This window comes from Dendrobates tinctorius, unplaced genomic scaffold (assembly GCF_039654945.1).
Source record: "Dendrobates tinctorius isolate UK_male_01 unplaced genomic scaffold, ASM3965494v1 ptg000102l, whole genome shotgun sequence".
NCBI lineage: Eukaryota > Metazoa > Chordata > Amphibia > Anura > Dendrobatidae > Dendrobates > Dendrobates tinctorius.
In genome coordinates, this window is record NW_027361770.1 from 31,389,843 (window position 1) to 31,404,138 (window position 14,296).

Consider the following 14,296-nt stretch of genomic DNA (forward strand, 5'->3'; position numbering starts at 1 on the left):
GGGGTTTGAATGGCATGTTTAAATGAGGATGGAAAGATCCCAAATGAAGTAGAGAGTTTAAATATTTTAGTTAGGTGAGTGGTGACAACTGGTGTGAGAGACTGCAGGAAATGTGTGGGAGTAGGATCACTGTTGCAGGTTGTATGCCGAGAAGAAGCAAGGAGCCAGTTAACTTCTTCTTCTGTAACAGGCTCAATGATAGGGAATGAGCTTGAAGTGTGGCAGGTAAGGGGATCCAGACACGAAGGACATAGTTCACCGGCGCTTGCGCACTACTGCTTTTCGGCTTTGCCCGCAGTTGGGCAAAGCATACTGCGCATGCGCAATAGGATATTGCAATGTGCACGCGTGTAATTTGGACGCCAACTACGGAAATTCCAAGATAGATTGCGTACATCTGCCAAAGAGGGGTGGAGGGAAGGAGCCACAACACCGCCCATCGGACCGGACACAACTCATTTACATACCACGCCAAATTGAGGTGACAGATTCCCTTTAATAATTAAAAAGTTTAGTTACTCTTTAAAGTTTGGTTTTCATCTTATGCTTAAGCACACACTCCCTCTCTGATTATACACACTAACGGACTCATTAATTTCCTATTCATGTAATTAAATGGCTTGTCCTTGTTTGAGAATTTTTATCTCACAGGATTCGTTATGTTTAAAATAACAAATTTATGTGTCAGACCCAGGGAGAGTTAGAAAGTTTAGTTTATTTTATATATAACAGATTGTCAAATACTAAAAAATACTTGAGTACAACACCACTAACTGATCTCACAATAGAGTTTATATGTGTGGACCAACTGTAGGTCTTTACTTACTCTGTTTCTCCAGAATTCCTCCCCACTTTTCCTTCATCTACTTATTTTTTGTTCTATTTTTCCACTTGTACTTTTATCTAATAAGTTTTTCTATTATTTAAGATGTCTGAATTTCATGCCACTGATTTATGATTTAGGTAAGATATATACAGTATATATAAAAAAAATAGCAAAATGTAGCTTATTAACTATGTCCATTATGTATGGTATGGTGTGCAAGGACTGGTACTTATCAAGTAAAAATAAACACTTGGGTCCAATTCATCAAAGTTTTCACACCAGAAATCTTGTGTAAAAGCTTTAAAAAGTAGCAAAACTTTGTGACTTTTTGTATTTTCACAACTAGTTTCTCCCTGCTCCAACATAACGGGCCGAGTGGAGGAGCCATGCTTGTTTATTTATTTCATGACGAGCTGTGGTTTTCCTGACACCAGCAATCTCGCTCCAGTAGCTTACTGGAGAAATATTTCTGGGGTAGCCATTGCAGGCACACACCACTCACCAGACATTCTGGATTCATGAAGAATTGTACAGTTCATGAATTAGGAGCTTCTGATTCCAGCTCTCCCCTTCATCAACTCACAAACTTTGGCATGAACAAAGATGGTCTTGATGAATTAGGCCCATTGTGTCTTTTATGTTGTCATTTTGAGCCATCTTTGTGGGAGCCCAAGTCAGACTGTCATACTGTTGATGTTTTATATACATGCTCACCATGTAGTTTATTAGCAGTGAGAACAAACCTATAGACTCCCAAATATGTGCCTTCCCAGTAAATGTAGATTTTTTTTTACCAGGAGTAAAGTAGAAGACTTCATGGGTCCCGCTTATAAAGATGTTGTTCTCATTAAAGTATATCACTTTATTAAATGCTCATACCCAATAATATATATTTTTCATTTTTTCGTTTAGACCTTTTCATGGTGGAAATTTCTGCGAAGGTTCTTTCCGATTATTTAAACTTTGCAGCACTCAGAAGTGTCATAAGAATAGTATTGACTATAGAGCGCAACAGTGTGCAGAGTACAACAGTAAACCTTTCAGAGGCTGGTACTATAACTGGAAGCCTTACACACGTGTGGAAGGTAAGGTGCATATAATTGAATTTTTGCTTTTTTTTCAATCATTTGTTACCTTGTTTTCTGATTTTGCAATAATGTGCGATTGTGTAAGACTGGCATCTAGTGTGACTCTAGATTTTTCACAGCTATTTCTCATGTTTGCACCTGACTCCCATCTTCAGACTTGTCCATCCAAGACTATTCTTTGTTTGAGACATTTTAACACTAATAATGTTTGTCTCTAATTTTCTTTTGTGTATTATCTATTTTTCTATCTCCGATGCCTAATTGTTTTCACAATGGAAATTCTGTAACATATTTACATATGCTATATAGAGTACTAATGTTTTCTTCTGTGTCACCTAGAAACATATCCAGGCAATGACAAATTAGCAAAGTAATTAAAGGGAGGCTGGCATAAAAATGACCTATTGTGTAAATCAGTTTATATTAAATTATATTTATCATGGCAATGACTTTTCTTTTTCCATCAAATCTGTATTAAAATAAAAAAACAAAAAAAATTAAAACTTCACACTGGCCACTAGGGTTTTGTACATGATCAGCAATAAAACTGACTCAGTCTCTATGACCCCAACTCATTATTGCCTTTTGCGCCTGTTTTTTGTCTAGTTTTCTGTGTTTTGCTGATTTTTTTTTGTACCTGGTTCATTATTCCATTTGCGCCTCTATTGAAGTCTTATACTGTATGTGATTCATCAATTGAGACTTTTAAAGAAGTGCAAAACTTCACTCCCGTCCCCCCTTCTTCTATTGTATTTTTGAGTACGCCAGTATTTTGGCACAATTTTTGTGACTTTTGGCACCAAAAGTTGCAAAACCGTTAAAGACTGGAAAAAAGTCCATTTTGACTTTGTGACAAATTCATGAATTGTGGGCACTTTTCATAAATTTGTCAAAAAAAAGTCAACTAATATCACAAGACTAAAAAGGAAAGGGACTTAAAAAATGCAAATGAATAATCAGGGCCTACATTTTTATTCAAGCATATACTGTGTGTTTGCAAAGATAATTGTGATAGCAGGGTAAGCAGGCTCAATTGGGATGACACCTGTTGTATTTGGTGAATCCTGCATTATCCACTACTGCTGGATATAGAAGTGTTATCTAAGTAGTCTGTGAAGCAGGTAGTCAATGTACAGATATGAAGCTGTGTCTGTAAGTAAGAGAAACCACCCAAAAATGACTCATGAAAGGACATCATATATTTTAACCAGGCCCGAATTTAGCGGGGGCCCAAGGGGCCCGGTCCCTGGGCCACCCACCAAGCGGGGGCCTTCCACCAATAAAGGGATAAATATCTCAAAACATGTAAAATACACGTTGCTTTTTGCTGTGAACCGTTTCTAATGATAAGGAACATTTAACAAAAAAGAAACTATTGAAAGTCTAGGTACTTGGCTTACAGTCCTACATCTCAGTGGTTGGCGCAGAGCGGCAGAGTCATGGCACCTGCGTCAGCATCCACTGACCTGGCTAGCCAGACTTCCTTAGTACCTGTACCTAATGTTTAGCTTATGGCATGCGACAGCCTTTTCCCATCCCAACAAAAGATTCTAGGCACGCCACGCTACTTATTCAGCTATATCGCTCCCTCGGATTAGATCAGATGAGAGTTTGTTCAGTTCAGCTACCTTCGAGGTTGGAGGCGGAGCCACGATGTCGGCGAGAGAAGAGGATTCTCCACCACGGAGTGCGGCAGGACTTCACTCTGGATCTTCAGTCACTGAAGATCCAGAGTGAAGTGGTTCAGTCTTCACAGTGTCGTGGTGGGTGAGTATGATCTCTGTTTGTCTGTGTGTGTGTCTGTCTTTGTGTGTGTCTGTGTGTGTTTGTCTGTGTATCTTTCTTGCAGCTCCTGTCCAACACAGTACCATACTGTATATACAGGTCCACACTATAGCCTGCATTACAGTGTGTCTGTGTATACTGTATGTATATAGTATGGACCTGTTTACAGTATAGTGCTGTGTATACACTTTATACAGCCCCTCAGCCTCTATTCTATATACAGCCAGCACAGCAACAACCTCTGATATATACAGCCAGGTAAACAGCCTCTGATATATACAGCCCGGCAGCAGCCCCTCATATATATATATATATATATACAGCCCAGAAGCAGCCCCTCATATATATATATATATATATATATATATATATATATATATATACAGCCCAGCAGAAGCCTCTCATACATATACAGCCCAGCAGCAGCTTCTAATATATACCGCCCAGCAGTAGCCCCTCATATATATATACAGCCCAGCAGCAGCCCCTCATATATATATACAGCCCAGCAGAAGTCTCTCATACATATACAACCCAGCAGCAGCCTCTGACATATAGAGCCCAGCAGCAGATATATCAAGTACATTTAGCTTTTTTAGCCATCTGAAAGAACTGTCTACAGACGAGCTTAAGGCCACAGCAGAGCAACTCGTCATGTCTTATTCAGATGCCTTGGATATTACATTTATCGATCAACTGTGTCAGTTTGTAACATTTGCCGATTTATTCACAGACAATGAGCCAAAAGATATCAGCACTGAACTTTTCATGTACAAGCTTATCATGGAAAAGGGTGTGCAGGACACTTTCCCAAATATTGAGATAGCTCTAAGGATATATCTAATTTTGATGGTAACAAACTGCAGTGGTGAGCATTCCTTCTCAAGCCTCAAATTAGTTGAAAACCGATTAAGGACATCCATGAAACAGGAACGACTTGTAAATTTGGCTATCATGAGCATCGAGTCAGATATGCTGCGTGAATTGGACTTTAGTGATATCATTAGTGATTTTGCAGCACGAAAATCAAGGAAAGTGTCTGGATTGCAAAAAATGAATGATTTTACCTGAATTACTCTGCGTAAATGATTTTTGTAAATAAACTTGCGTTCGTTTCATTTTGTGTTTATGCATTACATATTGCAGCACCTTGAAAAATGGGCCTCCCTCCAAAATGGGCCCCGGGCCACCCACCTCTTAAATCTGGCCCTGATTTTAACTATCCAATATGCATGTATTGTAAAATTGTTATGGTCCACCAGAGGGTCGCTTTAAATTACTTTATTTTACTCACTGATATAGTACGAGCATATTCCTCACATCATCACTGTCTCCATTGGGACTCGCCCTGTAAATTCCCTATCTTTGGAGTGTTGGAGGAAACGCACACAAACACAGGAGAACATACAAACTCCTTGTAGATGTTGGCATTGATGGGATTGGATGCAGGATGCCAGCAATGGAAGCGTTACGGTGCTAACCACTGAGCCACTGTGCTGTCCTTCCATGTTTCCATCTATTTTATTCAATCACTGTGGTAAATGCATAATGAAATGCAAATGTGCACACAAAGTCTTTTTGCAGAACCTTGAGGAGCAGAAACTGAGTCGAATCTCAATATTTATATCCTATTTTATGGCTGTTATAATTTGTGTATTTTTTTTTATTACAGAACAAGATTACTGTAAACTCTACTGTATTGCAGAAGGCTTTGATTTCTTTTTTTCCTTATCAAACAAAGTGAAAGATGGAACACGATGCTCTGAGCACAGTAATAATGTCTGCATCGATGGTATTTGTGAGGTAAGAGGGAAAGGAAAATGAGCCGAGACAGAAAACGCAAATGTGCCTATTCTGGGAATTTCTATATTGGGTCAACTAGATACCCTGTGCATCCCCTCTTTTTTCAGATTACACACATATAAGCTCTAAAATACTAGTCCATTATAATTATGGTACCCATAAAACCAAAAAAGAGGGAAATCCAAGAAGATAACTCTGTGCCGCAAGAAATGATGCACAGCAATGTCAAAACGATTTTTGCACATTTCACTTCTTTTAACAGCTTCAGGGTTCGGAAACCTTGAGGCTATGTACCCACGTATGCAGAAAATTCCTGACTAAAACCGGACTCCTTCCCAGGAAAAACGCATTTTTTTCCGCGCGTTTCTCCACGTGTTTTAAATGTGTTTTTTAACTCATAGAATATAGTTGGAAATGTGTTTTTTACCGCAAAATTAATGAACATGCTGCGTTTTTTACCGCGATGCGTTTTTTATGCAGAAAAAAAACGCATCATGTGCACAAAAATTGCAGAATGCATTATAAGAATGGGATGCTTAATGTATGCATTTTTTAAGCGTTTTTGCATGGAAAAAACACTTAAAAAAATGCAAAAAAAACGCTTATGTGGGCACACAGCCTGAAGTAGTAAAAGTAACATGTTTATTATTCAGTCAGATTCGTTTGGAAGCCGCCGGCCCTGTATACTTTTAAGTTAAAGAGCAAACATGCCAGCGGTGGAGCTGCTACAAAAATGACAGCAAAACCACCGGCGAAAATAGGTTAGGAATTATTTTTGCCTTGAAAAACTTGGCAGTTCCATGTGTACATACCCATAGGAGAAGAATGAAGCCAGGAGAGTTGTAGCACCTACTGTATGTGACAGTCTGGTCTTGAATTGAGAACTCTACTTGTGAAGGAAATAAGAACGGATGTAATAGTTTCTAATAAAAGAACACTTGGGATCAGTGGGAAGGGGAAACCACAGTGTAAGAGTGTATGCTACATTCTGAAAATCCTGTCTTGGACATTGATGGTGCAGTAAGATGGCCATGTAACACGGACAACAATCACATCGCAGTGCATGGACCGGCTGGTGGCTTTCCTGACCTGAGCATGATGGCTGCATAGAAATACATGCTGTCACGCTCAACTTAGAAGTGCCACGGCCAGTCCAAGCATTGCAATATGATCGTTGTCCGTGTTATATGGCTGTCTAACTGCACCCTAAAATAGATTGTCTGTGCCCTGACGGAGATGAAAATAAATCTGCATCTAAATATACATGATTTTTAACATTACAAAATTCTGTGTATTTTTTTATTAAAAAAATGCTATTTTGTTATTGAATGTTAGACATTGTTTCTATTCTGTTTTAGGAACAGACAAATAGAATTCATGTGCAAAAGTGATATGTTGCATCATCTATGTAAGCCGAAAAAGAAAGGCCCCATTGATTATTATAGCCTCCATCTAAATTTTCTATCTCTTATTTAGAATGGAAAAAAATGTCCTGAACGTAGGACGCTACGCAAAAAATACAAGCCCTCGTACCACTCCATTGACTGAAAAATAAAAGTTATGGGTTTCATAAAATGGCAATTCAAACAAATTGTTTTTTTTTTTTTTACACATTTCTAAAAACACATTTCACCACCGAAGTAAAAAGAAAATTATACAAATTTGGAATCGCAGTGATAGTACTAGCCTGGAAAATTCGGTTGGAAGTTCATATTGAAAACACAAAGAGCACAAAGCATGAAGTTTCCCTTTTGGAATTGCTTCTTCTCCTGATGCCCATTCAGTGGGCCATATAGATGTCTGTGCCTATACAGCCTATCAACACTAGGTTTATATTTTGCACAATACAAAAATTAGCACTAATGAGCATAGGAAGCATTTTCCAAGTAAACATCGTAAAGGTATGTGCACATGGTGTCTTAATACACAGGTGTACCCACATAGTTTTTGAATTACTTGGCACTCAAAATCGGAGAAGCAATTTTTTCTTTATTGTGCATCCAGACAAAAATAGACTCATATCATATGAACGTTTTCGGTCCAACAACGGACCTTCATCAGAAAGGTCTTTTTGTTTCTTTAGAGTAGACTGTAAGAGATACAGTAGAGTAAAAGATATCCTAAGGCAGGAATGAAATCCTGTTTATTTTGTAATGACTGGAGCTCGAGTCTATCAAAGGGGCTGGATACAATGTGACTGGATGAAGCAGTCGTTAGGGAGAGAGAGGCCACGCTGTCTGGAGCAGTATCTGCAAGGGGCTGCAGCACTAAAGGCCGCTGAAACAATCCAGGGTGCCGCCGTGAGAGCCAAGTAATTTTGTATATGTCTATGGGTTGGAAACCTTACTTGAGCACCAATTCTCCTTTGTTTTTCTCTGGAGTGCCATGTTTTTTTGTACACATAGTTTTTGAAGCAGAGGACACTGTAAAAATAGTTAAATTATTTGATGTCTCTTTAGATGTTTTTATGGCAACTTTGCCACCGACCTCTTTTATTTTAATTTTTTTTTACTTTATATATTGGATAGTGGAGGCTTCCAAAATGAAGCCACCTGAAGAGAGGTCAGGTCACTTCTTTTAGACACTATATAACACTATATGGATACTATATAACTTTGAGGCATGAAGTGGTTAAAGGAAGATACAAAAGATGGAATGTGCACCCTAACTTTTTCCGATCACACTATGATTGTTTCAGTGCCTTCACCTACTGATTGGCCAGGTCATAGATGGTTGCTGCTGTTGTGCTTTATTTACGTTTAAATATAATTATACATTTAAACATAAGCACAAAGGCGCAGGTTCCTATATGATACCGCCTGCAGCTGCAAATAAGGACAACAACCACCCAATTTGTCCAACAGTAAAAGTCAAATCAAAAAGTAAGTAATTTGCGCTAGCAGGATACCATTCAGAGGTTTCAAAGAAATATCTACAGTGGAGCTGGTTCACAAAATATATGTACCGATACCTTCGTTCAGATGAATAAGGAACTGGTCGAAGGATACTTCCTCAAGCAGGGTCCCGGTGCAAGGATGACGCTGCAAACAGTAGTGATGCTGACGAAAATGAGCTTGAGAGCGTTAGAGTTCAGTTGGTGACTGCAGGTATTGGACGCTGCTCCGGCCGGTAGCAAGCGTCCTTCTAGTAGCGTGACCGCCGCCGACACCCGGCGAGTATAACGGCACGAGTACAGTCCAAAAGCCGGCAAGGTAGCAAAAGGTGCAGGACCTTGCGTGACGTCACGGTCACGTGGAACACCACGTGACTGGCTAGTGAGCACAAAAACGACCAAAAAGCTGTCTTACGCGTTTCGGAATCACCGGATTCCTTCTTCAGAGATGGTCTATGGTGCTCAATTACGTTCATATATACCCGCAGTCTCCAAACTCCATGTTCATTGATTAAAGGCAAACAATTCAATCTCGCTGTTTAGTCCATTAGGAACAAGTGTATTCATTTCAAAAATCAGTCTACTTTCTTCTCTTGACATTTGTTGAATAAAGTTCCCCTTCCGCCAGCTTTTTTTAACCACTTTAATACCCGTAACTTTAACATTTTTAATAGAGCCTCCATGCTGATTAGCAAAATGGTGTGATAAAGGGTGACCCATAAATCTGTTTCCAATATTGCGCAAATGCTCTGCTAACCGGACATGCAATGGGCGTTTTGTGCGTCCTATGTACAGTTTCCCACAGGGGCATGTAATACCATATATAACCCCTGTGGTATCACAGGTTATGAAATCTTTAATTTTTACCTCCGCAAATTTATTAGTAATCCCTCCCTGTTTTTTAGAGGTCAATTTTTTACAGGGGCCACACTTTCCACACGGAAAAAAACCCCCTGGTAATTTCTCCGGATTTAAAGTGATACTACTTAGAGGTTTAGAAATAGAGGGGGCTATAAGATTTCCCAAATTTTGCGCCTTCCTAAAAATAAACCTAGGGTATGTTGGTAAAGATTCCCCTATAACCTTATCATTTCTCAGGATATTCCAATGTCTCCTGACAATTTTTTTAAAAATGGTACTATTAGAGTTATATTGTAAAATTATGGGGGTGTCTTCCATAAAAGCATTGGCATTTTTTCTCATACGTTGTTCCAATAATTGATCCCTTGGAATTTTTTCCACTAGTTTTTTTGTTTTCACTAAAGATGTTGGATCATAACCCTTATTGGAGAACTTCTTCATCATTGCCTCTGCCTCTCTCTCAAAATCCTCCCTTTTCGAACAGTTGCGATAGGCTCTAATTAATTGACTTTTTGGAACATTCAATAGCCAGCTAGGTAAATGGCAACTGTCAAGTGAAATAAAATTATTAGAATCTGTAGGCTTATGGTATAATCGCGAGCCAATGGCATTGTTTTCTACAAAAATCTCTAAATCTAAAAAGTTAACTTCTTTTGAACTCGTGGTCATAGAAAATTTTAAAAAGTAGGAATTTTTATTTAGTGAATTAAAAAATTGTTCCAATAGCAAGGGACCACCAGACCATATAAAAACAATATCATCTATGAATCGATGCCATAGCACGAGGTTCGCTAGTAATCTGCCGTCGGGATAGATGGTTTCCTGTTCCCATCTTCCAACGTACAGATTTGCATAACTAGGTGCGAACCTCGTGCCCATAGCTGTACCCCACTGCTGGGAGTAGTAGTCCATCCCATATCGAAAAAAATTGTGAGTTAAAATAAAATTTATACACTCAAGGAGATATTCAATTTGGTCAAGCGGCAGTGAACCATCCTTCCTCAGGAAATGTTCCACTGCTTCGCATCCCTTTTTATGCTGAATGACTGTATACAAGGAAGTTATGTCCAGTGTGCCCAAGATGTAGTGGTCACACCATTGTATCTTCTTTAAAATACCTAAAATATGGGTGCTGTCCTTAAGATACGCCGGGAGATCCGGTATCAATCTTTGTAAATGACAATCAACAAATTTGGATAGATTTGATGTTAAACCCCCAATAGCAGAAATAATCGGTCTCCCGGGTGGTTGGCTCATATTTTTGTGCACCTTAGGTAAATAATAAAAGTACGGCACTCTAGGATGAGGTGTATTAATAAAATCAATTTCTTTTTTGTTTAAAATACCCTTTTCAAAGCCCTTGTTTAACAATTCCCGCATCTCTACCAGATACTCATTAGAAGGATCATGGGTTAGTAATTTATAAGTTTGTCTGTCATCCAAAATCCGGAGTGCTTCTTTCTCATAATCCAACGTGTTTAGTATTACTATACCGCCCCCTTTATCTGCTGGTCTGATAGTAATCTCCCTATTCTCCTGAAGTTGCTTAATGGCTGTTCTTTCATTATGTGATAAATTGTGTTTAAATTTATTACATCGCCTGTCCGAAATTTTTCTAATTTCGAGTATAACATTATTTTGAAAAGCTTCAAATGCCTCTGAATACTCCTGTATAGGATTAAAGTTAGATTTTTTCTTTAGACCAGTGTGTATATATAGATCAGGAGTATTCATGGGGTCATCAATATTGCTACTAATTTTCTTTTTCATATAGTGTTTCTTCAGGGCTAGTTTCCTCATGAACAATTTTACACCCACAAAAGCCTGAAATTTATCAAATTTAACACTGGGGGCGTACTTCAGACCTTTATTCAATAAACGGGATTCATTTTCTTGTAGGGGATATTGACTTAGATTAAATATTTTTTGTTCAGGGGCTGATATTTGATCTATCTTTGATGGGGATTGTTGTATGTTCTTTTTTTTGGTAGATTCCCCGCCCCTACACCCCCTTTTTCGTTTCTTTTTTGGCCTAACTGAAAAAAAGAAAGGTGACTCTGCTTTGTTTTTAGTTGTGATTTTTTTTGTTGTTGTTCCCTCGGACCAACCTTGTCCTTTCTACTGTCTACTGGAGGATTGTCTTTATATTTATCACTCCCCATAGAGGGAATATTTTCTATGTTTTCTATAACCGTAAATCGGTTATGGGTACTAATAGAGGGTAGTGGTGTGGAAATGGCTGGTAATTCTGCCCCCTGTATCTCAGTGGTGCCCCCATTATTGGCTATTTCCATGTGTGTAGGATTTTCCATATCGGAAGTGAGATGGATAGAAAATCTTTCACTTGATGTAAGGAGAGAGGTCTCCTCTCCATGTATCTCATCTAAAGTTAACAATGGACCTGAAGATTTAGGAGAGTGTTGTTCTTCATACTGATGTGCAACTTCGCCTCTGGTTATTTGGCTATCCCCATGATTAGATGTTATGGATATTAAATTTTTATTAATGGTGAAAACCGAGTCCCTCCCAAATTTTCTACGTTTTTTCTCTACTATTTCCTTTTCTTTATTACGTATCCTCTTTTTAATATTACCAGAGAGGTATATAATTTCAGGGTGGAGCTCATATGGTTTGATCTCTTCAAATAAATTCATAATTTCTCTGCGTATCCTCAGTAGTTCACTCCTCCTCTTCTCAATAATGAAGGATACAGTTCTTTTAGAAAATTCCTTAAACATGACATCCCATTCAGCTAATGTTTCTGAGTCCCCAATATCACCCGTCAGGGGTTTGTACACCATTAACCCCTTTGGTATACAATCAGAGGCTAGATATCTTTCCAGCGTCGATATCTCCCACAAGTCTCTCATTTCTTTCAATAAATATTGTTCCAAGGTTTTAAGTGATTTAATCGTCTGAGATATTTCCACCTTATCGGGGTTAGCCACAGATACATGCTGTTCGAAATTAAAAAATCTCTGGATATTGTATATCCTTTCCTTCCTATCAGACCATAAAGTGGCCATAGTATGCAGACAACCTACAAATTTACTATAAACAAATGGCTCAATTAATTTAAAATAAAGGTGAACAATGCTGCCTCTGTGAGCGGTGGTAATGCCTTTTTTAAAAACATAAAAACATAAGCACAAAGGCGCAGGTTCCTATATGATACCGCCTGCAGCTGCAAATAAGGACAACAACCACCCAATTTGTCCAACAGTAAAAGTCAAATCAAAAAGTAAGTAATTTGCGCTAGCAGGATACCATTCAGAGGTTTCAAAGAAATATCTACAGTGGAGCTGGTTCACAAAATATATGTACCGATACCTTCGTTCAGATGAATAAGGAACTGGTCGAAGGATACTTCCTCAAGCAGGGTCCCGGTGCAAGGATGACGCTGCAAACAGTAGTGATGCTGACGAAAATGAGCTTGAGAGCGTTAGAGTTCAGTTGGTGACTGCAGGTATTGGACGCTGCTCCGGCCGGTAGCAAGCGTCCTTCTAGTAGCGTGACCGCCGCCGACACCCGGCGAGTATAACGGCACGAGTACAGTCCAAAAGCCGGCAAGGTAGCAAAAGGTGCAGGACCTTGCGTGACGTCACGGTCACGTGGAACACCACGTGACTGGCTAGTGAGCACAAAAACGACCAAAAAGCTGTCTTACGCGTTTCGGAATCACCGGATTCCTTCTTCAGAGATGGTCTATGGTGCTCAATTACGTTCATATATACCCGCAGTCTCCAAACTCCATGTTCATTGATTAAAGGCAAACAATTCAATCTCGCTGTTTAGTCCATTAGGAACAAATGTATTCATTTCAAAAATCAGTCTACTTTCTTCTCTTGACATTTGTTGAATAAAGTTCCCCTTCCGCCAGCTTTTTTTAACCACTTTAATACCCGTAACTTTAACATTTTTAATAGAGCCTCCATGCTGATTAGCAAAATGGTGTGATAAAGGGTGACCCATAAATCTGTTTCCAATATTGCGCAAATGCTCTGCTAACCGGACATGCAATGGGCGTTTTGTGCGTCCTATGTATATGTATATGTATGTATATGTTTTTATAATTATACATTTGTCATCATTTGAGAATTCAAAACCATACTTTACAAATGTGTACATTTAAAAGCATATTAAAAAATAATCAACCATATCATCACTATAAATTATCATGAATTCCTATGTATAAAAAATGCTGAAGATGTTGGAAGATTTGTTCTTGAAATTGAAAGATAGCTGTAAGCTATTGTCTTGAAATAGGCATAGCTTTCTATTAAGTAAATGAGTAGAAAGAGACTAACCCACCTTCTTTTCGGTAGAGAGTTGGCTGTGACCAGATCCTCGGGTCTAATGCTACGCACGATTCATGTGGCATCTGCAAAGGAGATAACTCATCCTGCAAGATCTACAGAAGCCAGTACACAAAGCAGCACTACTCTAATCGTAAGCAACATGTGCTATAGAAAATGAGCTTCAAAAGTATATGCATGTTTATTGTACTTAGAGACCCTATCTAAGCAGATTATATCTCTAATTCAATATCTGAAAATGATATTTAGTCTATGTTACATTTAGAATTTTTGTGGAGAATCACAAGAAGGAAAGAGAGTTAAGATGAGCTATATTAGCTCCAATTTGAATCAGGTGGTAGTAGAGGTTACAGAAGTTTCTCCTTGAGTCTCCGTGATGTCATTAGTGGCCAACCCAGGACACCTGAAGTCATGATGAGCATTGTTTGTTCTCAGTGGATTCAGTTCTTTCAGTTCAATCAGATTCCTAAGTAAGGAAATTTTGTTTTAGATATAAAAAAAACCACCTTATAGAGCTACCCGCTTATAGCATATTGTCCTAATGCTGGTTTTAAGAGACATACTAAAGGTGGTCAATGGTCATACACATTAGATAGAAGTATGCTGATGGTTGAACATCTGTTAAATGAATGATCGTATGGTCAACAATTGATACTTCAACAGTGTTTAAAACTGGCAATATATGTATTTTAATGATTTTAGCCAACAGATGAACAAGCTTTTT

General features: G+C 38.6%; 1 protein-coding gene across 1 annotated transcript in view; it reads left to right on the forward strand.

The window, feature by feature from the left end:
- ADAMTS16 (ADAM metallopeptidase with thrombospondin type 1 motif 16) overlaps positions 1-14,296 on the forward strand; it is a 491,484-nt gene that overhangs the window by 341,365 nt on the left and 135,823 nt on the right. Inside the window, exons 13-15 of the mRNA XM_073587783.1 lie at positions 1,739-1,911; positions 5,372-5,502; positions 13,582-13,705. Of these exons, the coding sequence (XP_073443884.1) occupies positions 1,739-1,911; positions 5,372-5,502; positions 13,582-13,705 (428 nt within the window). The remainder of the gene's footprint in view (positions 1-1,738; positions 1,912-5,371; positions 5,503-13,581; positions 13,706-14,296) is intronic.